The 23,584-nt window shown below is 43.3% G+C and overlaps 3 protein-coding genes across 3 annotated transcripts in view; all 3 read left to right on the top strand.

Annotated features, from left to right (window-relative positions):
• The window catches only part of LOC118638304 (zinc finger protein 615-like), a 279,374-nt gene that overhangs the window by 73,462 nt on the left and 182,328 nt on the right, over positions 1–23,584 (top strand). The window lies entirely within an intron of this gene.
• Positions 1–23,584, top strand: part of LOC118638279 (zinc finger protein 615-like) — a 41,366-nt gene that overhangs the window by 13,755 nt on the left and 4,027 nt on the right. The window lies entirely within an intron of this gene.
• On the top strand, positions 1,979–19,512 carry LOC118638735 (zinc finger protein 205-like). The gene is made up of 4 exons (XM_036274872.1): positions 1,979–2,120; positions 2,347–2,546; positions 3,318–3,443; positions 19,307–19,512. Exons 1-4 carry the CDS (start codon positions 1,979–1,981, stop codon positions 19,403–19,405), a joined length of 567 nt encoding a protein of 188 aa, XP_036130765.1. The 3' UTR covers positions 19,406–19,512.

Below are 23,584 nucleotides of genomic sequence, written 5' to 3'. Positions count from 1 at the left end.
TTTTACAAAAATTCATATCTTTAAAAATACATATTTTTAAATTGATTTGAGAAGGAGAGGGGGAGAGAGAGAGAGAGAGAGAGAGAGAGAGAAACATGGATGGGAGAGAACATTGATTGGCCGCCTCCTGCATTCCTCCCACAGTGTATTTGTCCCACAACCTGGGCATGGGCCCTGACCTGGAATCTAACCTGCAACCTCTTGATTCATGGTTTGATACTAAACCACTGAACTACTTCAGACAGGTAAAAGTTCATTTTTCTGCCCGGGTGGGTTTGCCTCAGCAGTTAGAGCATCGGCCTGCAGTCCTGAAATATCTGGGTTTGGTTCCTGCTAAGGGCATGTACCTTGGTTGCAGTTTGTCCCTGTCCCTGGTTGGGTCGTGCAGGTGGCGGCCACTTGATGTGTCCCTTTTAAATTGATGATTCTCTCTCTCTTTCTCTCCCACTCTATCTGGACAAAAAAAAATGAAGGAGTGTCCTCGGGTGAGGATTAAAAAAAAAGTTCATTTTTCTTAATCAATATCTGACTTATGAATACATGGATTCCCATTTATGTTTATGTATCTTATTTCATTCTTCATCTCAGGATATTTTTCTATTTATCTTCACCTAATGAGAGAGGGGGAGAGAGAGACATTAATGTGAGAGGGACACAGCAACTTATTACCTCTCCCACGACCCTGAGCAGGGCTAAGGAAAAACCTCAACTGAGGTACGTGCCTGTGGCCTCAATGAAATTGGGGAGTCAGTGGTCTGCAGGCCGAGCCAAACTGGCCAGGGTGCATCTTATTTTTTATTTAAAGTTTGTCCTGCATTCTTGTGTTATATTTATCATATATATGATGGTGTCACGAGGTCATTTGTTTAGTAAAATTTCCCAGATTCTCTAGTCAAGCACAAGACCCTTTTGTGATATGCTTTATTGAGCTTCATAGATCAGGGGTTTTCGTCATCATAAAGGCAAGGCTCTTCACCTGCAAAAAGATTGGAACTCGTTGAAGGCTCAGGTGATGATTTGAATTTTTTTAACAACGTATTTTATTTAGCTATTTTTTCAATCTTCACATGAGTGTACATTTTTCATTGATTCTAGACAAAGGAAGGGAAAGGGAGGGAGGGCGAGAAATATCAATGTTGGTTGTCTCCTGCAAGTGCCCCACCAGGGATGGAACAGAAATCCGGGTATTTGCCCTGACCAGGAATCGAACACGTGACCCTTAGTTGCACCTGCGGATGTTCTCATCAGTAACCCATACAGGCCAAAGTTCCTCTCTTCACTATCTTTTATTTCTTTTAAGTACTTGATTGATTTACTATTATTATTGTTATTATTATTAATAATAATAATAATAATATAAAAACAGGGATTCCCTGACAGGTTTAGTTCAGTGGTGAGAGCCTCTGGCTTGTGCACCTAAGGGTCAGGTGTTTGATTCCCAACAGGGCACATACCCAAGTTTCAGTTCCATACCTGGTGGGGTGCATGTAGGAAGCAACCAATGGAAAAAGTAACCTTGAGTGAGGATTAACAACAACAAAAAAGAGTATATTACAATTAGGGTTTGTACGTTATTTTTTGGCATAATTTTCCTACACTTAATAGACTACAGATAAAATTTATAGGTACTGGGAAGCCAAAAAATTCTTGTGACTATATTTATTGACGTATTTGCTTGGATGGTCTGGAACCGAACCTGCATTGTCTGATGGAATGTCAGTAATGGCATGTCTTTTTGTCCTCAACATGCTCTCCTTGTTTGCAATGAATGTATCATTAGAGCCAGAGTCATCACGTCAAATCCTGATTGACTCCAACAACTCTGCTGAGCCAGCAGAGCTGATTGCGTCACAAGCAGACGCTCTTAAGTATTAGTATGTTTTGTGACATTGGCTTTGCATAAAGGATCCAACTGGGACAGGCTAGATCACGTTAGAGACTTGAGCAACCTCTGCCAACTACAGCGTTAAGCAACCCGATGCCGGGTGGCCTGAATGAAGAATCAATGCCTGTGGGTCAAGAAGACCAGAAACTGGAGAAATACATGCAAAACTGGAGTCTAAAGGAAGCCACGCAGGTGCCTAGACACAGAATTGCCCATGAAATGACCGCCACTGACTGTGTGTTCTTGGGCTTTAACTCCCCAAATCCACTCCTGGAGTCCGCTGAGGAAATACAGAATCCAGCCTTGGGCTGCAGGAACTACATTACCCAGAAGGCCCGGCGTGGAATGCTACCTGGCTGAGCCAATGAAGGCTCAGAAAAGGCCTTTCCGTTTGGACACCTCAGTAGGGCGGGACTTCGGTGGGGCTCCTGGCCGGGGTTTCCTCTTCTCTCGGTTTGTAGCGGGCGGTCCTGAGCTTCGGAAGGACAGAGCGGTGTTCCCCCCACACAGCCAATGGTCTGAGCCTGGAAGACGCCGCCCGGGTGACTCGCTTCAGACCCGCACGAAGCGGGCCCTGCCCGGGGCCGTCCTGGACCGCAGCCCCGCCCCGCTCCGCCCGCAGGGTCCGATGGCGGCGGCCCCGCCGAGGCGCCCGTCTGAGGTGAGTGCGCGTCCGCAGCCTCCGGCCTGAACCGTACAGCCCGGGTGCGGGCGCCCGTCACGTCCGCAGCGGAGTCCCGGGTGGAGGGCCGTGGGGAAGGCCGAGGGCACGGAGTGTTGTCTTCTGAGGACACGGCAGGCACAGTGCGGAGGGGACGGGCTCCTTGTGTCCGAAATTGCCGTGCGGATCTGTATTGGAGCAGGGATCAGAGGCAGGGCGGGCGGCACAGCCTCATCCCGGCTCTCCGGGCTGTGGGGTCCCTCAGAGGACGGGGGTCGTGCTGGGTCCGGCTCCCCGTGGGATGGAGCAGGAAGGGGGCCTGGGGTCTGTAGACGGGGAGGAGGTAGACCTGACACAGTGGTGGGCACAGCCAGAGGGAGAGTGAGCGGAGGGTCCTGGGGCCTGGTGTGGGGACGTGAGGGTGAAGCATGAGCCCAGGTTTGGCTTGTCTGGGAGGCGTGATGTGGGAGGCTGCAGTGGTCCTGCTGGACAGGAAGGACGGGGCTGTGCAGGGATGTCCCGGAGCTTAGGGGGCATTTGTATGTTGTCCGCCTCCCCCGCCCCCATCCACCCTACCCAGCTGCTGTTGCTGAGGGCGGTAACTGGGATTAATGGGACTGTGACGAGAGCAGCCAACACTAGCATGAGGACCCCGTGTTCTCACGAAACTGGGGAGCCCTGGAGGAGGTTGAGCTGGGGAAGATGTGTCAGGAGTAGGATTGCTGTTTGTCAGAGAGACTGCTCTGATTTCCATTGTCTCAAATCTGACAGGTTGGTGTGACCTTTGAGGACATTGCCCTGTACTTCTCCAGGAAGGAATGGAGCCTCCTTGATGAGAGTCAGAGACGCCTGTACCTGAATGTGATGCTGGAGAACTTTAACTTATATCCACACTGGGTAAGACCCTAACTCTTGCCCCTTACCTGGCTGGACTGGCTCTGCATTTTCTCATACCCCTTTTCCCAGGGTGTGCTCTGTCCTGACATGTGGACTGTGACACTGCTTGATTTCTCATTTTCTGGGTGGTTGCTGTCCTCAGTAGGGCTGGTTTGTGTGCATTGCTGGCTTCTCTCCCTGCAGGCCCAATACCTGTCATCATGATCTCATATGAATGGATGTGTGCAGGAAGGCTAATGGATTATACCTTGATTAATGAGGAAAGCATATTTTATAATCCTGTTTGCCATTTGTACATATTTTTTTGGATAATTGTCTCTATATGCTTACGTTTATGTGGTTTTTGTTTTGTCTTTTTTTTTTTAATTATTATTATTCATTATTTAGAGACAGAGGAAGAGAAAGGGAGAGAGAGATAGAAATATCCATGAGAGATAACATCGACTGGCTGCCCACAACCTGGGGCATGTTCCCTCACCAGGAATCCAACCAGCGATCTCTTGGTGCATGGATGACACTCAACCACTGAGCCACACCCAGCGGGCTTTTTTTTTTTTTAAATCCTTGCCTGCCTGGTTTTCTTTTTCAATTGATTTTTTTTTTATTTTGTTAGGTAAGAGTTGAAGGGAGAGACAAGTGGAGAAGAATGGAGGGAGGGAGATTGAGAGAGAGAGGGAGAGACAGAGAGAGAAATCAACATCCATGTGAGATACAGCCATCAATTGAGTACCTTCTACCTGACTCAGTCCAGGGCTGGGGATCAAGTCAGCAACTGAGGTACATGCCCTTGACCAGTAATTGAACCAGAGACTTTGGTCTGTGGGGTGATGCTCTAACCACTGAGCAAACCAGGCAGGACCGATATAGTATTTTTAATTATTCTGTATAGTTTTTTTTTTTTTTTAAAGAGGTGTTATTATTTGGGTTGTTATTACCCTGCAGTATAGTGTTAACATACCTTTTTTATTCACTGGGAACTCAAAATATCTGTGTGACTTACTTTCTAAATGGTGATATTTGCTTTATTGTGCTGATCTGAACAGAATCCACAATATTTGCAATTGATGTTTGCATGATTTGCAAGTATTTTCTCCCATCCTGTATATACCTTTTCTTTTATTTTGCTTATTGCTATTGTTCTGTAAAGAAACTTTTTCAGCCCTGTCCAATTTGGCTCAGCAGTTGGAGCATTGGCCTGTAGACCAGAGTCCTGGGTTCAGTTCCCGCTAGGGGCATGCACCAAAACAAAAAAGATGCTTTTTCATTTGTTTTAGTTGGGACTGTTTATTGTTTCTCTTTTGCCTGATGGTTGGTATTACATCCAGAAAACCATTTCCAAAACATTTTTCCAAAGCTTTTTCTATAGGTCTATAGGTTGTCTTGAAGGAATTTTTCGATTTAGCACTGCATGTTTATCCAACATTTATTTATTTAATCCTCACCTGAGGACATTTTTCCATTTTTTGTTCAGATAGAGTGGGAGGGAGAGAGAGAAAAGAGAAACATTGATGTGAAAAGGACACATGGAGTGGTTGCCATTTGCACAACCCAACCAGGGCTGGGGCAAACTGCAACCGAGGTACGTGCCCTTAGGAGGAACTGAACCTGGGTCTCTCTGTACCACAGGCCGAAGCTCTAACCCTGAGCAAAACTGGCCAGCGCGATTTAGCACTGACATTTAATTCTTTCTTACAGTTTGAGGTAATTTTTGTCAGTGGTGTCTTGTTTTGTTGTTTTATGAGTGACTATTCGTTTTTCAGCACAATTCATTGAAGAAACTATTCTTCCCTCTTTTATGTCTTGCAGTTTTTGTCAAAGAGTGCTTGAAGTCGTGTGTTGGTTTATTTCTGTGTTCTCTGTTTGTCTGTGATTTTGTGTTTATTCCAAAAACACTTTGTTTGGTTGCTTTGGCTTTGTAATGGATTGAAGTCCGGAAGTGTGATGCCACCAGGTTTTTCATGCTCAAGATTGCTTTTGCTAAAGGAGGTCTTTTGAAGGGCCACATATTTCAAGATTCTCTTTTCATTTCTTTGTAAAATACAATTGGAGTTATCACTGGGATTGCATTTAATCTGTAGATTGCTTTGGGGTTGTATAGGCATCTTAATAATATCAACATTTCAAATCCAAAACACAGAATATCTTTCCACTTGTTTGTGATGTCTTTCATCAGTGTCTTGTAGTGTTCAATGTACAGATGTTTCACCTTTTTGATTGCATTTATTTCTGACTATTTCAGTTTCATTGTTTTTCTTGCTATTGTAAATTTGCCTACCTTTTTACCTTTTTCATTTCTCTTTGAAAGATTTTATTGTTGTTGTGTAGTAATGAAAGTGATGTTAGTGTGTTGATTTTGTATCCTATAAGTATTCTGAATTTATTTATTCTTTAAGTATTTATTTATTGCTTTTATGCAGAGGAAGTGAGAGAGAGAGAAACATTGATCTCCTGTTTCACCCATCTATGCCTTCTTGGCAGCTCCTTGCATGTTCCCTGATGGAGAATCCAACCCATGACCTTGGTACAACAGAGCCACACTCTCAGCAACTGAGCCACCAGGCCAGGGCCCTGAATTCCTTTATTAATTTCAGAGGCTTGTGGTGGAATCTTTACAATTTTCTCTATGTAGGTTCATGTCATCTGCCAACATCTCTTATGATACATTGTGGTTCATATTGTCGGATGTATGTCTTATTGTTTTGTGCTTTTTTAAAAATTTATTTAAGTCCTGTTTCTTTTGTTTTAGTCTTGCTCAAGGTTTGCCAATTTTGTGTTCCTATTTATTTATTTTTGTTTTATCCTCACTCCAGGACATTTTTCACATTTATCTTCCGATAGAGTGGGAGGGAAAGAGGGGAAGAGAAGACAGAAGCATCCACTGGCTGCCACCCACACGAACCCAACCAGGGCCAGGGACAAACCACAGCCGAGGTATGTGCCCTTAGAGGAAAGCAAAGCCGGGATCTGCTGTCCACGGATCAATGCTCTAAGCACTGAGCCAAACTGGCCAGGATGTGTTTCTTTTTTAAAAAGTAACTCTTACGATGTTCTTTTTTGTCTTGTCTCTCTTCTATTTGTTCTAATTTTCTTTGTTTTTTGTTAGCTTTGGGTTTCCTTTTTTTGTTGTGTTTATAGTTTTTTGATGTGCAAGGTTAGGTTGTTTATATGCAATCTTTTTTCTCAATGTAGTCATTTATGCCTATGAAACGTCCTCACAAAATTTTATTTCCTGCATTTCAAACATGAGCTTTGTGTTTGTATTCACTTTGCCTCCATAGTTTTTCGAGTTCTCTTTGGTGTTTTTTCTTTCACCCACTGATTGTTCAGTAGGAGTATATTGTTTAATTTTGACATATTTCTGAATTTTCCAGCTTTCTTGAAACTGTGACTAGATAAGCTACTTGATGTGATTTCTTGTGAAAGTTTCAGACTTGTTTTTTGACCTAACATATGATCTACTTAGAGAATGTTTCCCTTGTACTTGACAAGAATGCATCTTCTGCTGCATTTGGATGGAATATTCTGTGTGTATTTATTAGTTCTGTTTGCTCTAAAGTGTAATCAAACTTCTATTATTCCTTATTACTTTTGGATGGTATGATCTACCTATTGCTGAAGGGGCAATGTTGAAGTTGCCTACTAATATTGGTTTTTTTTCCAGCTTTTATTCTGATATTATTTCCTTAATGTCCTTAGTTGCTTAGTTGAAAATATGCTAATGTTGTTTAGTACATCATAGTTAAAATTGTTATCCTCTTGATGAATTGATTTAGTTATCATTTTATAATGACCTTTGTTTCTTTTAAAGAAGGAAGGAAGCTTTTTTTTTACATTTTATTTATTTTTATTATTATTTACTTTATTTAATTATTAATCTTCACCGGTGGATATTTTTCCATCTTTCATCACATAGAGTGGGAGGGAGGGAGAGAAACATTGATGTGAGAGCCCTACATCGACTGGCTGCTTCCTCGCACAAACCGACCAGGGTGGAGACAAACCAAGGTTGCCCCTAACTGGAATCAAACCCATGACTCATTGATCCTAGGGCCTACCGCTAACTGCTGAGCCAAACCAGCCAGGGCGACCTTTGTTTCTGTGACAGTTTTTGAGGCTGTCTGTCTGACAGAATTTTGGCTATTCCTGCCCGCTTTTGGTTTCATTTGCATGGGTAATTATTTGCATCTTTTTATTTTCAGCTAATTTATGTTCATAAAGGGTTAGTGTCTCTTGTAGGCAGCATATATTGTATCTGGTATTTATTTGTTTGTTTTATTCCTTCAGTCATTCTGTCTTCTGATAGAATTTGCTTAAGGAACTACTATTGCCACTCCTTCACTGGTTTCTGGGTTTTGTTTCTCTTCTTGTCCTGTGCTTGTCCTTTGTTATTTGATGATTTTGTTTCGTAGTTTCACTCCTTTATTTTTTTATATCTATTACATAGTGTTTGCTTGTGACTTACAAGACAAGTCATACTCTTTACAGTCTGTTTTATCTTGATAATTGTGTACAAATATTCTACCCTTTGACTGTCCACGACACACCCCTTTATATACTTTTGGTGCCATAATTCACATCATTTTATTTATTTATTTAATTAATTTTTTTAATTCTCACCCAAGGACATTTTTGCATTTATCTTCAGATAGAGTAGGAGAGAGAGAGGGAAGAAGAGAGAGAGAATATCGATGTGAGAGAGAAATATCAGGTCACTGCCACCCACATGACCCCAACTGGGGCCGGGAACAAACTGCAACCGAGGTATGTGCCCTTAGCGGGAATCAAACTTGGGTCTCTCTGGTCTGCAAGCTGACGCTCTATCCACTGAGCCAAACTGGCCAGGGCAAGACCTGACTTAGTTTTGGCCCCAGAAAACATAATCTGAGTTCAGCTAGCAGTTTGCAGACTGACTGCCTTTTGAGGGACGTGCTTTTTCTAGATGCCAATGATGAGTTCTGTGTCTTACGTCACCAATGCAAGAACTTCCAGGCTCGTGTTCATTTGGTTTATAAAATAACAACCTTTTTTCTAAGTCGTCTTTTTTTAAATTTAATTTTATTTTTTATCCTCACCCGAGGATATTTTTCCATTTTTTGTACAGACAGAGTGGGAGGGAGAGAGAGGAAGGGAGAGAGAGTGAGAAACATCGACGTGAAGGGACTCATCGAGTGGCCACCACCCACACGACCCAACCAGGGCCGGGGACAAACTGCAGCCAAGGTACGTGCCCTTAGCGGGAACCGAACCCGGGTCTCTCCGGACCGCAGGCTGACGCTCTAACCACTGAGCCAAACTGGCCAGGCCTCTAAGTCTTCTTTTATCTTAGGTATTCTACTTACTGTGTTTTGTAGTTTATAAGGATGAAGAGGTGAAAATTTTTTATGGGGGTTTCAAACATTCTTTGCCTTTGAAGGAACGATACGATACAGAAATTAGCTCAATTTTTGCCAAATTTACATTGCTGCCCATATTTTCCTAGTAAGTACTGGGCTCGTTAGTCCACTGTGAAGTCTGGATGCTATAAGATACAGAGATCAGCCCTGGCCAGTTTGCTCAGCGGTTGGAGCGTTGGCCGACGGACCCGAGAGTCCCGGGTTCTGTTCCCACTAAGGACACATACCTCGGTTGCAGTTTGTCCCTGGCCCTGGTTGGGTCGTGAGTACGGGGGAAGAGGCGGGGGAGAGCCACTCCATGTGCCCCTTTCACGCTGATGTTTCTCTTTCTCTGTCTCTTTCTCTCTCTCCTCCTCACTCTACCTAAACAAAAAATGGAAAAATGTCCTCGGGTGAGGATAAAAAAAAAAAAAATCTGAGGACTTTCAGCCATGTTTATCTTGTGGACACAGTCATTCTCATTGAATATGATGCAAAGGTTTTGTAGATTTCTGTAGCCTCAGATGATCAAGTCAGAGCCATTGCTATGCTGCAGAAAAGGAAAGTTGAAGACAATGGGTAGCTATATTTAGGGCTGTGGCTTTTGTGACCCAGCCAGCATTCTTGTTGGTTTGGTTGAAACTTCATTGTTTGTTATGTATTATGTCACTGAAGCAAGACTATTCCTCCAGAGTACATGAGAAGTGGATTGAATATAGAGTTGCCAAACCTATTTTCCCAAAATAGTTGGATACACACACTTTTTTTTTAAATCTTGAAATGTTTTTTTTTAAAAGCTCTAATTAAGGCCTGGCCGGTTTTGCTCAGTGGTTGGGGCATTGGCTGGCGGACTGGAAAGTGCCGGGTTCAGTTTCCGCTAAGGGCGCATACCTTGGTTGCAGTTTGTCCCCTCTCTGGCGGGGGTCGTGTGGGTGGCAACCAATCAATGTGTCTCTCTCACATCGGTGTTTCTCTCTCTCTTCCCCCTCTGTCCCTCCCGCTCTATCTGAAGATAAATGCAAAAATGTCTTTTGGTGATTATACTCCTCCAAAATAGCTCTCATTAGTAAATTACATATTTTAAGTATAGTAGTATTTCATGAATCTTAACATGTGCATGATGAAACTGAAACTGTCATTTTACTGATAATAATGAGTATATCTGTCTCTGAATTTGCTTCATGACCTTTTTTAATCTCTCCCTGTTCTTCACAGCTCTCCCAAGTAACCCTTGATTTACATTCCATTTTAATAGATAACTTTGCTTTTTCTAAATATATTCTGCTTTTATTTAATGTTGCATAAGTACTTGGAGACTTATTAAAGATATATTAGTAGCTCATCTTTTTTCTGAGAACTATTCTTATGTTTGAGTATATCACCATTAGTTTATCCCTTATGAATATTTGGTTATTTCTGACAAAGCTGGTACAAACATTTGTGTATAATTCTTTATATGGATATGAGTTTTATTTACCTTTGTCAAAAATTCTGTTCATAATCTGAGTCATTGGGTAGGTGAATATTGAACTACAGGGATTAGCTAGTTGTGATCTAATCTGATTATACAGCCCTGGCCAGTATGGTTCACTTGGTTGGATGTTGTCCCATGCACGGAACGGTTGCCAGTTCCAAGTCTGGTCTGGGCATGTGTCTGGGTTGCGGGCTCTTTCTTTGTAGGGGCTTGCAGGAGGCAGCAGATCGATATTGCTCTCTCACATCCATATTTCTTCCGCTCCCTTCTTCTCTTCTCAAAATGTCAATAAATGATTCTTTAGAGAGAAAAATAAACTGATTATACCTTTTTGCATTCTTCCAGCAATGTGTGAGAGATTGAAATCCTCCACATCCTAGAGAATATTTTGTTTGATAAATTATTCCTTATTTAAACTTGTTTTGTGACTTTGTTGTTCTACCTTAGTGTGTTGCTTGATTGTATTTTTTCTAGGAGTTTATGGTGACCCTTATCTCAGGTGTGTATTTGCAATTTCTATATCTTTGCCAAAGATCTGATCATATGTTTTGCCTAAGCTGCTATGAGTTTTGGCAATTTTCTTTAACGAAAGGACAGTGGAACAATAAAGATGGATGTTGGAATTTTACTCATTTTGCTCCTCTTTTGCTTTATGAAATAAATGTTTTTTGTATTGGACTAATAGGTTCTGTTCTGTTTTTTTGTTTTTTTTTTTTTTTTACCTTTTTAATGCTATGCACAATGCAATGAACACTTTTAATTTTATCCCATGCTAACATTCTCCATCACTTTCTGAAATCTCGTCATCTGATAATGCAGTAAGCTCTTGCTTTATAATGTTCTCCCATTTTCCTGCTTGTGTGAGGGGCGGTTCTTGGGTTGGAGCTGATCTCAAGGAGACCAGATGGCATCAGAATGAGCAGGGTGCTTTACAGTCCCAAAGCCTGTGCAGAGGGAAATAGGATGGCAATGGTCAGACTCCCCATGCCCTGGTTTAGGCATCTTAGATTTGAACTTCTAGTTGTTCATTATCATTGGGACTCAAAGAAATTACTCCTTCCTCTCATCTGGGCTTCAGTTTTCTCCTGTGTGAACAGTTATAAGGTAAGTCCCTATCCTTGAGCTGTTGGAGGAGGTCAAGGGCTAAGGTGTCCATTTGCAATTCGACATCTACACCTGCAGCCTGCCTTGGGTCGCAAAATCTTGCCTCTTCCTGGGGAGACATTCCCAGGCCAGTCACCCCTCACTCCCACAATGCCCATAATGACCACCTGTGTCTTTGGATGCGTTTTAGAAAGAAATGGAACTTTTGAGATCCTGCTCACCCACCTGCAGGGAGGCAGGTGCTGTGGGCACCGAGATCTCAGTGTGGTGTGTCCAATCTGGGACTCTCCAGGTGAGCTCCCTGAATCTCAGTTGACTGAATGTGACATGCAGATTATTGACAGCACTTTTGTTGGCTTCCAAGTATCAATTAAAGTAACAAACTGAGCTCTTGTTGCCAGGATTCCAGATTTATCTTTTTGAGCATTTTTTTTTCATTCTCACAACAACCTGAGAAGTGAAAATTAGTATCAAACTTCTGAAAAAGTTCAATATTAAAGACATAAGTAATTCCCCCAGTTTACACAACAAAGTGTTAGATTCAAGGGGCTTGATTTTAATTTAGGATTCTCTCTAGAGCCAGAAACAATTGTTACCACTGATGTGAAGTCCTCAATAGGGTAGGTACAGTATGAAGACCAGGGTGGCTCAGCTGAAGCTACTGTTTCCATTGTTGCAATTATCAGGGTTTTCCTCCCATTCCCCTAACATCTGAGAGCACTGTAGCCTTTGCCCCCCAGTGTTCTTAGCAAAGTTATAATTTGTCAGCTCTAGTGTTTTTTTTCCTGTGGAACCTTTGAGACAAGTTACATATCTCCACTTGATCTCAGCAGAGAATTTCATCCTCAGGAGACTTAGGTTATGTGGGCTGGATCTCTGCACCTTCACCCACATTTTGGTGTCAGGCTGTGATCACAACTCCCGGGGTGAATGTCATTCCTCACTTTGGAAGTCAGAACTCATATAATTCTATAGCCTCTTACATTTCCGCCATCCCTGGTTCCTGTTCCCAAATCCCAGAGCGCGGCCTTCTGTACGGCAGAAGGGTGTCCCGGTATGGCGGCCCCCATGGCGCCTACGCGAGGTGGGCGGGCCAAGTGGCGCCCAGCACCGGAAAGCGCTCTGAGACCGCAGCGTCAGCGTCCTACAAGCCACAGGGGCCTGAGCAGCAGCCTTGCAGAAGTGGAAGCCGTCGCCTAATGGCTTTCTTTCTTTCTGGGTCTGGGGAAAACGCAGGTCAGTGTGTGTTTTTCCCCGGAAAAGTTTTGGTCACATTAGAAATTTTGTTTCTCACAGGGGCAGGCGAAGGTGCGGTAGCCCAAGCTTAGAATTATCACCAGAGGGGGAGGGGAGAGACGCCCACGTGGAGCTGTTGCAAAGGACCCCGGTGCCCCTTGCTGGTGTGCCTGTTCAGCCAGCCGGGCAAAGTGCTAGGCACAGACAGGTTGCAGGTGGATTCCCCAGGCTGCAGGCTTTTGTCTGGGATGTGGACAGGCTGATTAGCCTCCCTCATGTGTAATGGGGAGACCTGTACCTCTGGAGCTCTGTTCTTTGTGATGAGAGTTGTCTTTGTGCCTCTCATTCGCTATGACCCTGATCAGCTCCTGGCTGTGACCTCTTTCGGACCTCACCTGGTCTCCGAAAGGAGTCTGGTCAGTGTGGGTGGAGGCAACAGCCCTGCGTGGCGCAGGGCGTTGTGTGTAGAGTTCTGTCTGATGGTCTGTGTGGCAGTTAAAAGCAAAAGGGCACCGGAATTCATAAAGCTTTGGGGTTTCTGTTGTCCGCAGTCGTAAATATTGTATGTTAGGGTGGTTTCGGTTTTTGTCTTGTAAAATTTAATTAGTTTGTTTACAGATGGGGGCTTATCTCACTTAGCTGTGAACTTAGGTGCTTTTGGAGGCTGACCCTGGGACAGGGTTTGCAGGAACTTCCCAGCAGTTTTTATCTGGAGGATCATCCCTGCACTCCCTCTCATGGTTTCAGCTGCCCAAACACTTCACTAATGAAAAAAACAGGGATAAGAACTTCTGTTTGTGTGATCTGTTCTCTCAGAAGCTCTCCCAGTCCTTGTCCGACTGTGATGCAACTTTGGTTTCCGATGTACTTTGCTTGCTCTCCTATTTGTTGGGGGCTTGGTTTGCTCTCTGCTGTCATGTGAATACAGGGAATCCTCCATCTCTGCTGTTTGGAGGTTGTGCCACTCAGACCCTGGGAGGGTCATTGTGCTGTGGGGGTTGGTGTGAGATGAGATTCTGAAGCTAGTTTCCCAGTCCTTCCTTTTGAGAGCACTCATTTTTTTACTTTACATGTTGTTGTTGCTGTTGTGACATAGGGTAGGATGTCTTCTTTTGTTCAAGATTTCATGTTGCTACATCATAAGTATTCTACTCAGAAAGATCTAATGGTTCAAAGAAGGGGAAAGGTCTCACACCCCACCCAGAGCTTAAACAAAAATGAGATAAAGTAAGTCTTGTAAACATTCCAGATCTTTCTCCTGGAGGCCTGGGAACTACAGTGGTCCTGGGAACCCAGAAACCCTGTGCAGGTTGTGGAAGCTAGAGGGGCCACTGCCCTACCTAAATGTGAAGGGAATAAGTTGTACTTTTTTAAAAAAATCCTCATTGAGGACATTTTTGCATTTATCTTCAGATAGAGCGTGTGTGAGAGAGAAACATCAATGTGGGAGGGACACATCCAGTGGTTGCCATCCACAGGACCCCAACCGGGGCCGGGAACAAACTATAACCAAAGTATGTGCCCTTAGCGGGAACCAAAACCAGGACTCTGGTCCACAGGCAACGCTTCAACCACTGAGCAAAACCGGTCAGGGCGCTAGGCAATTGTTAAGTAAACCTACTTTGGGCCTTAGTACAAAAATAGATTTAAAGGTGTTACTCAATTTTTTAGTGGTCACACAACTAACAGCAAAGAATGTTAATTAGTTCGAAAGAAACTGAATAATTTTTGTGATAGAAGGTATAGGCTATGGAGATATTTATTTTTGAAAAACAAAATTGTTCTAAAACTGGTTATTTCTGAGTGAAAGTTGTAGAGAGGATTACAGCTCTCCCATACTGCTGCAGTGTTGGAATAAACGCTCTCGTAGGATTCCACCTTGTCTCTGCTTCATTGGCTCAAGTGATGACAGGGGCCCCGGACCCATTCCTTGTGCGGTTTCATTTGAATTACTATGCAATGAGGTGAGGGACATGGTGCAGGTCTAGCCAGCTGTGTATGTAGAATCTGTGAGTTGTTTGTAATAGGCATGTAGACCCACAGGATTAGAGCTAGGACAATAGGCCAGGTACAGAAGGTCTCCTGACACAAAACTCAGGGTGGTTAGTAAAGGGACAGAACTGGAAGAACAAGGGCCTGGTCCCAGGGTGACCTTTTCTTCTTTAGCATAACTCTGGTGATTGGGTTTGGACCCTCTCCAGACTTTTCCTCCCCTAGGAAGTTGAAGTCTTGTGTGTTAGATCCACCCCTCCAGGGAGTGAACCAACTAGATGGCCAAATAGTAGCTGTTAAGCATAAAGTCTCCAGGAAAATAAGGTTCTGAAACTCCTTCCCCACTTCTCACCCCAAGGCTCTTACCTTTACCCTCTCTCTCCTGCATCACCAGGGCCCTTTTTTTTTAAAACTACTCTTTATTCTTCAATGTATTACAGATGTGGCCTCCCTCACCCCAATCTGGCAAGCAACAAACAGTTCTTTGTATCTGTGTGTGTTCTCCTTGCTCATTTTATTGGTAGATTCAATTGTTAATAGATGTGTATTAATTGCCATTTTATTGTTCATATTTTTTTCTTCTCCTTCAAGAAGACTCTTCAACATTTGATATAATGCTGGTTTGGTGGTGATGAACTCCTTTAGCTTTTTCTTGTCTGGGTAATTCTTTTTGGTCCGTGCCCCTGCCGGAATCCGAACTCAGGACTCTGGTCCGCAGGCTGACGCTCTAACCACTGAGCCAAATGGGCCAGGACTGTCTGGGTAATTCTTTATACGTCAATTGATTGTAAATAATAGCTTTACCTGATAGAGTAATCCTGGTTGTAGGTTCTTGATTTTTATCACCTTTAATATCTCCTGCCACTTCTTTCTGGTTTGCAGGTTCTTTTAAGAAGTCAGCTGACAGTCTTTTTTTTTTTTTTTGTACAGATAGAGTGGGAGGGAAAGAGAGAGAGAGAGAAACATCGACGTGAAGGGACACATCGAGTGGCTGCCACCCGCACGACCAACCAGGGCCGGGGACAAACTGCAACCGAAGTACGTGCCCTTAGCGGGAACCGAACCCGGGTCTCTCCAGACCGCAGGCCGACGCTCTAACCGCTGAGCCAAACTGGCCAGGGCGCAGTCTTATAGGTTCTTCTTTGTAGGTAATCATCTGCTTTCTCTTGCTGCTTTTAAGATTCTCTCTTTGACTTTAACCTTTTGCATTTTGATGATGATGTGTCTTGGTGTGGAACTCTTTGGGGTTGCCCTTGTTTGGGACTCTCTGTGCTTCCTGGACTTGTATGTCTGTTTCTTTTCCCAATTTAGGGAAGTTAATCTGTCATTTTTTTTGCTCTCTCTCTTCTCTGTCACCTGCCTGATGCAAATGTTGGTATAGTTGAAGTTGTCCCAAAGGCTCCTTACTCTATCCTTATATTTTTTCGGTTCTTTTTACTTTTTGCTGTTCTGTTGGTTGTTTTTGGTTTCTTATATTCCAAATAGATGGTTTGCTTCTTGGCTTTACCTATTCTACTATTGCTCCTGTATAATTTTTCCTTATCTCAGTTACTGCATCCTTCATTTCTGACTGGTTCTTTATTATGTTGTTGATGTTCTTACTAAGTTTTTTGTTTTCTTTTTTTGTTTTTTACAGATAGAGTAGGAAGGAGAGAGAGGAAGAGAGAGAGAGAGAAACATCGATGTGAAAGGGACACATCGAGTGGCTGCCATCTGCACGACCCAACCAGGGTCAGGGACAAACCGCAACTGAGGTACATGCCCTTAGTGGGAACCGAACTCGGGTCTCTCTGGACCGCAGGCTGACGCTCTAACCACTGAGCCAAACCAGCCAGGGCCTCACTAAGTTTTCTTAAAGCATCAAAGGACCCTCCTTTGCCTCTGTAACTTGTTTCCTGAGCCCATTTCTTCTACCTGTCATTTCTTCTACCTCTGGGACTGTGTTTGATTTAAATTTTCTTTCTTTATTGATTTTAGATAGGAAGGGAGAGGGGGAGAGAGAGAGAGAAACATTGATGAGAGAGAACCTTGATTGGCCACAAATTGGGCACATGCCCTGACCGGGAATCAAACCAGTGACCTCTTGGTGCATGGGTTGATGCTCAGCTCCTGAGCTACACTGCTGTGCTGTGAATTCTTTTTTTAACCAGAACTCAAGTACCAACGTTGCTGATGCAAGGTCCAGTGTGACACCACTGGTCTACAATTTTGTAACGTTCTCCCAACCAACGTTTTCTGGGTGAGGATGTTCTTTTAAATACACAGTTCCTAGCCCTGGCCGGTTTGGCTCAGCGGTTAGAGTGTTGACCTGTGGAATGTGGAACAGAGAGGCCCGATTTGGTTCCCACTAAGGCGCTGGTTCTCAACCTGTGGGTCGTGACCCTTTTGGGGGTCGAATGACCCTTTCACAGGGTCGCCTAAGACCATCAGAAAACACATATTTCCGAAGGTCTTAGGAACCCAGACACCGCTCCTCTATCCATGTCTAGGCGGGTCGCCCACATACAGCATGAGGAACTGTATTAAAGGGTCGCGGCATTAGGAAGGTTGAGAACCACTGCACTAAGGGCACATGCCTCGGATGTAGTTTGTCCCCGACCTTGGTTGGAGTTGTGTGGGTGGCGCCTTCTCAGATGTGTCTCTCTCAAGTCGATTTTTCTCTCCCCCTCCCTCCCTCCCTCCCTCCCTCCCTCCCTCCCTATCTATCTCAGGATAAATGCGGAGCCCTAACCTGTTTGGCTCAGCAGGTAGAGTGTCAGCCTGCGGTTCAGAGAGACCCAGGTTTGGTTCCTGCTAAGGGCGAGTACCTCAGTTGCGGTTTGCCCCTGGCCCTGGTTAGTCGTACGGGTGGCAGCCACTCAATGTGTCCCTTTTATGTCGATGTTTCTCTCTCTCTCTCTCTCTCTTCCTCTCTCTCCCTCCCAATCTATCTGAACAAAAAATGGAGAAATCTCCTCGGGTGAGGGTGAAAAAAAATAGATAGATGGGGAAGTGTCCTGGGGTGAGGATAAAAAAAAGATAAATGCACAATTCCATGAATCTACAGAAGAATAGTTTCCCGCCCTAAAATATGCCTCTCTGGGATATTGTGTGTTTCTTTTAAATCCTCAACCAAGGATATTTTCCTATTTATCTTCAGAGAAACATCAGTGTGAGAGAGACACTTCAGTTGGTTGTCTCTTGTAAAACCCCAGCCCAGGGACCAAACCCTCAACTCTTTGGTCTGTGGGCCAACACTGTAACTACTGAGCAAGAACGGCCAGGACTGGATATTGGTTATTTGGGTTGGTTAATTAAAAAGCAACGACAGCCCTGGCAGGAGCATGCAGCTGGTAGAAGTCACCCCTTCAGAAGGACATTTGCATGTGTGAGGACAATGTCCTCTTTAAGGGTGTCTTCCTCATTTTAGGAAAACCACCTACAGTGTCTAAAGTAAGCTGCACTTATATCTGAATAACAACCTTTAGCCAGTTTACTGTGCTTTTCTGAGTGAAAGGGTCAGTAATGTTTTAAAGGAGAAAGGTAAAAGTTTGCAGGAGGCGGAAACTGTGAAAATTGTGTTGCTTGCATGATCCTTGCTCAGCCTTCTGTTGAGTACGGATAAAGGTTTTCTGGAGTGTCTGCAAGGTAATGGATTACCCAGCAGGTACCAGACGAGATACCAGACCAGTCCTACTGCAGAGTGGACAATGGACCAGAAAGAGTATATCAGCAAGAACTGCTGAAAGCTAAAAGTAGAGTATGTAACCGACACCTCAACTACTATCCAAGGCTGAACCCTTCTCTGCTCGGCCTGCCTGTACCTAGGTGTATGCAATAAAGCCATTTTGCTCTACAAACCTGCAAAGCTCAGGGGTGCCTTCTTGGCACCAGCAGAAGCCAAAATTATCCATGTAGGGTGATCTGAAGTGAAAACTGCCTAACTAAACCCAGTCACAAGGGTAGTCATGCCCCCCCGGGTATCTATTCTAGGAAAAGTCAGTCTTTACCCTCTTGAGCCTGTCTATTGTCTTTTTCCATCTAGGACAGCATCATTTTAGACTATCAGGGAATTTTTCTTATGTACCCACCCACCCACTCAGGCTCAACTTCGCACCACAGTAGGAGACCACAGAGCCTGTAATTGTTATTTATTTATTTATTTTTTATTTTTTTATCCTCACCCGTGGACATTTTCCCATTTTTTTGTTCAGGTAGAGTGGGAGGGAGAGAGAGGAACATCGATGTGAAAGGAACACATCGAGTGGCGGCCACCCACAGGACCGATCAGGGCCGGGGACAAACTGCAACCGAGGCACGCGCCCTTAGCGGGAACCGAACCCGGGTCTCTCAGGACCGCAGGTCGACGCTCTAACCGCTGAGCCAAACCCGCCAGGGCTGTAATTGTTATTGTGTTAAACACTAACTGTTAAGTGTACTGCAACTGCCCAATTCAAAGAAGTAGTTGTCATGTTTTTTCCTTTTTATCCAATCTCAGAGATTTCCATGTGTTGCTTTCCCTCACCCCCCACCTCTAATCTATCACCAGTGAATTTCATGTAATCCCCTCTGTCCTCTCCTTTGATTCTAATGTATAAAAAAGCTGCAAAACTGCCATTTTCCAGAGTATTATGTAGTCCATTGTCATTTTGCTTCCTGGCAATTGTCATCAGCTTGGCTCAAATAAACATAAAAATTCTCCACAGGTTTGGACATTTCTTACATGGACACTACAAGCAATTGTATCGTGTGAAGCAAGGAAATCCTCCCAGGAGGCTTATTGGCATTTCCAGGGACTAAACTAAGTGAGGACAGATTTCTAAACAGAAACCTAGAGCTGGCCAGAAACTCAGCAAGCTAGAGCTTTCCCGCTGCCAGCTCCTGTCAGAGAGCAGAAGAAAATGCTCCAGGCTCAGGTGACTTTCTTTTGTTTTTAATCCTACTAGGGGATATCTTTTGCATTGAATTTTAGATAGTGTGGAATTGAAGGAGAGAGGCATAGGGCGTAGAGAGGTGGAGAAACATCGGTGGGAAAGACATACATTCATTGCTTACCTCTCACAAACACCCCACCAAGGGCTCTGATCTTAACTGCAACCTGGGTACATACCCTTAACCTGTAAACGAACCAACAAGCCTTCAATTCTCAGGATGACGCTCTAACCACTGTGTAACATGGTTCAGGGCTCAGTTTGTTTTACTCTTTTTTTCTTTTTTAATTTCTCTTTTTTCTTAATCCTCATTCGAGGAAATTTTTCTATTCTCAAACAGAGTGGGAAGGAGGGAGGGAGAGAGAGAGAGAGAGACAGTGTGCGCATGCTAGAGAAACGTTGATGTGAGGGAGACACACCGACTGTTAGCCTCTTACACAACACGACCAGGATCGGGGATGAACTGCAACTAAGGTACATGTCCTTGGCGGGATTTGAACTTGCAACCCATTGGTCAGTGGGCCGATGCTCTAACCACTGAGCAACCGGCCAGGGCTCAATGTTTTTCTTAATAGTGCATTTGTAAATGCCTATAAAATAGCACCTTTGTTTGTTTAGAAAATATTCAAATATATTTTTTGTCACTCAGATGTCTGAATTTGGTTATATTAAAGGTGTTTCTAGCCCTGGTCGGTGTGGCTCAGCAGTTAGAGCGTCGGCCTGATGTCCAGAGAAACCTGATTCAGTTCCTGCTAAGAATAAGTACCTTGGTTGCAGTTTGTCCCTGGCCCTAGTTGGGTCGTGTGGGAGGCAGCCATTCGATGTGTCCCTTTTACGTCGATGTTTCTCTCTCCCCCCCTCCCCCTCCCTCCCTCCCCCCCTCCCCCTCCCTCCCTCCCTCCCATCCTTCCTCCCTCCCTCCCTCCCTCCTTCCCTCCCTCCCTCCCTTCCTTCCTCCCTCCCTCCCTCCCTCCCTCCCTTCCTCCCACTCTATCTGAACAAAAGTGGAAAAATGTCCTTGGATGAAGATTAAAAAAAAAAAAGAAGGTGTTTCTAGGTTATCATGAACATTTAATTTATTTACTTTATAGTGACATCTAATTGTATGAATGCATGAATGTCTACATGAACAATTGCAAATAACATTTTACTAGGCGTGTTCCTTTTCAACTATATATTAAAATAGAACCCCACTCTGTAGAGGTGCAGCGTATAAAGAGAAAATGAGCAGAAAAATGAACATTTCATCTGAAAGACATCCCTCAAAAAACAGCATGGTGTTTTTACAGGAATCCCTGACATTTCACGATGTGGCCGTGGACTTCACCTGGGAGGAGTGGCAGCTCCTGGTCCCTGATCAGAAGAACCTGTATAGGGATGTGATGTTGGAGAACTTCAGCCACCTGCAGTCAGTGGGTGAGGACAGCTTCTTGTGTTACCCAGCCTTACCCAGTTAATGGCTTCTCTGTTCTCACCTCATTAACTGTTCGGAATAACTGCCTTCCCCTCAAAGTGTGGAATCTCAGATTGTTCTCTTGCCCCAGGCAGGAGGGTGTGGTGTCCCTACTCCAGAGGGAAAAGGCCTTGTGTTAAGAGATGTGAAACCTGTTCATTCTCCCTCCTTGGCACACCCCAGCCCCTTTCAATATGTCTGAGTCTTTTGTCATTTTTCTCAAGCAGGGTATCAAAGTAGTAAACCATATGCGCTCTCCAAGTTGGAACGAGGGGAAGAACCATGGAGAGCACAGGATGAGCTCCATCTAGTCTGTGCAGGTGAGTGAAAGAGACTCAACAGGTGGTCGGCCGGGAAGGCACATTCTAGTCATAGCAGGCGTCAGAGTGGTGGCAGTGAATGAGGAAACTCGACCCACCCTCCCCGGATGAGAACCCTGTTTCTTCTTTGTAGACGTTTAGAGGAAAACATACATTTTTTTCTCTTCTGAGCTCTGACCTGGCTTATTTTATCTTCATGTTGTGTTTTGTTTATATTGTTTGTTTGTTTTTTAGGGTTCTCAGATCATCCCCACCTTTGCTCACAGTATCTCTGCCTGTATTACCACTTCTCTTGCTATAAATTACACTTTCCAAGGTTCTCTGGAGAGAGACAAGTTTGAATTTATCACCTTTTCTTTTACTGCTGGATTTTCCTGGCTTCTTAGGAAATCATGATTTTCCTCCATAACATTCAATCCCACCTTGGATCCTGTGTCCCGGTTATAATCTGCACTTCATGGTGCCTTTATTTACCCCCCTGCCCCAAGGTTTTCATACTCAGTTCTCATCACTGTTGAATGTTTTCTCCATTTCCATGAGTTAGCCTCTTCCTGATCTGTGAAATGGACTCCCAAATTGACTTCTCAATCCAGATTGTCTAAGGTAGAATTTCTTCCCATGTATTTAACTCCTTAGCATGGTCCAGGACTCTGGCTTATCCTTTTTTGTGTGAGAGCAGCAATCATCTTTTTTCCATCCTTTAGAAAATTTACTTTCTCTTCTTGCCCGAGACCTTTAAAAAAAATCCTGTCTATTCTGACACCAGCTGGGATGTTTCCGACATGCTGAGCTTTCTTTAAAATGTTTCTACTGTTGACCTGGCAAGTTTAGCTCAGCTGTTAGAGCCTGCAGGCCAGAGAGATCCAGGTTCGGTTCCCGCTAGGGGCACGTACCTTGGTTGCAGTTTGTCCCAGGCCCCATTTGGAGTTGTTTGGGTGGAAGCCCGTTGATGTGTCTCTCTCACATTGATTTATTTCTCTCGCTCTCTCTCCCTCCCTCCCACTCTTATTTGAAGATAAATGCAGAAATGGGCTCAGGTGAGGATAAAAAAATAAATAAAAAATAAAATATTTATACTGTTCATTTGATGAACAGGAAAGATCTTACGGTGTTACATGAGATCAAGGTCAAACTAAGTCATTATTTATGTCTGATTCCAAAGACTTCCTTCCTAGTTTTTCTAATTTAGATTTTGTTTTATTCTTAGGTGTTATGGCTGCATTTTTTATCCTAAAACATTTGTTTTCACGTGATGTTTTTTATGCTTATACTTACATTTATTTTACATACTGTACAATTTCCTCATTAAAACTATATATTAATTGGTCTTCAGTATATTCCTCAGTATATTTGATCAATCATCCACACAATCTTTTTTGTAACATTTTATATGTACGTATTCTCATCATGGTCTTGATTCCTATAACTTTGTAGTAAGTTTTGAAATTGCAAAGACTGAGGCCTTCAAGTCTTCCCTTTCTTCAGAAGATGATTTTGACTTCTGGATTCTTTTATTTTTATTTGAATTTTAGAAATACCTTGAGATTTTCTGTTAAAATGCTTGGATTTTTATAGTGATTACATTGAATTGCTCTCCTTTGTATAGTCATTCCTTTTTATTCATGTTATCCATCTTAATCCAGAATCATTGGGTGTTTTTTATCAAGCTTGGTCTTTAATTTTTTTTCCAACATCATTTTGTAACTTTCAGAATAAAAATTTTACTCTTCTCTTTCTTAAGTATATTTCTAAGTATGATATTCTTTTTCATTATGTTGTAAATTGATTTGGAATTCTTTTCTTGATTGTGTGTCCTGATGATTTTTTCTCATAATAAAACTAAAATCATTTTCTCATCATATTTGATGACATTTGGTCCCAGGTAACCAGGTGTCCTCTCTAATGAAATTGCAGCTTCTCTTTTAGTCATTGCCATGGTATGTTACCGTCTTGCTGACATAGTTTCCATTCTCTTCCTGCATACTTCTTAATGTGTCCATATCTGTGATTGCCTCCTGCAATTGAGGTGATCCCTTCATGTCTTTACACTTGCCTTAGTATATGCTAATATTTGAAGGTAACAGCAGGACAAAAAAATTGAATCAACCTTGTTCTTACTCATTGCATTATTTTCTTTCTCAGTAGATGTTATGTACAACCAATAATAAATGTATATCTTAAAGTAAAAACTGCTGTAAGGAAAATAAGCAATGAAATACTGGGTGTTTGTCCCGGAACTGTGCTTTTAGGAGTGGAAATGGTTGTCTGATAAAGTGTCTT

The sequence above is a fragment of the Molossus molossus genome, unplaced genomic scaffold (assembly GCF_014108415.1).
Source record: "Molossus molossus isolate mMolMol1 unplaced genomic scaffold, mMolMol1.p scaffold_m16_p_21, whole genome shotgun sequence".
Lineage (NCBI taxonomy): Eukaryota > Metazoa > Chordata > Mammalia > Chiroptera > Molossidae > Molossus > Molossus molossus.
Note: the sequence above shows the minus strand (reverse complement) of the source record. Positions and strands in the feature narration are given on the sequence as shown.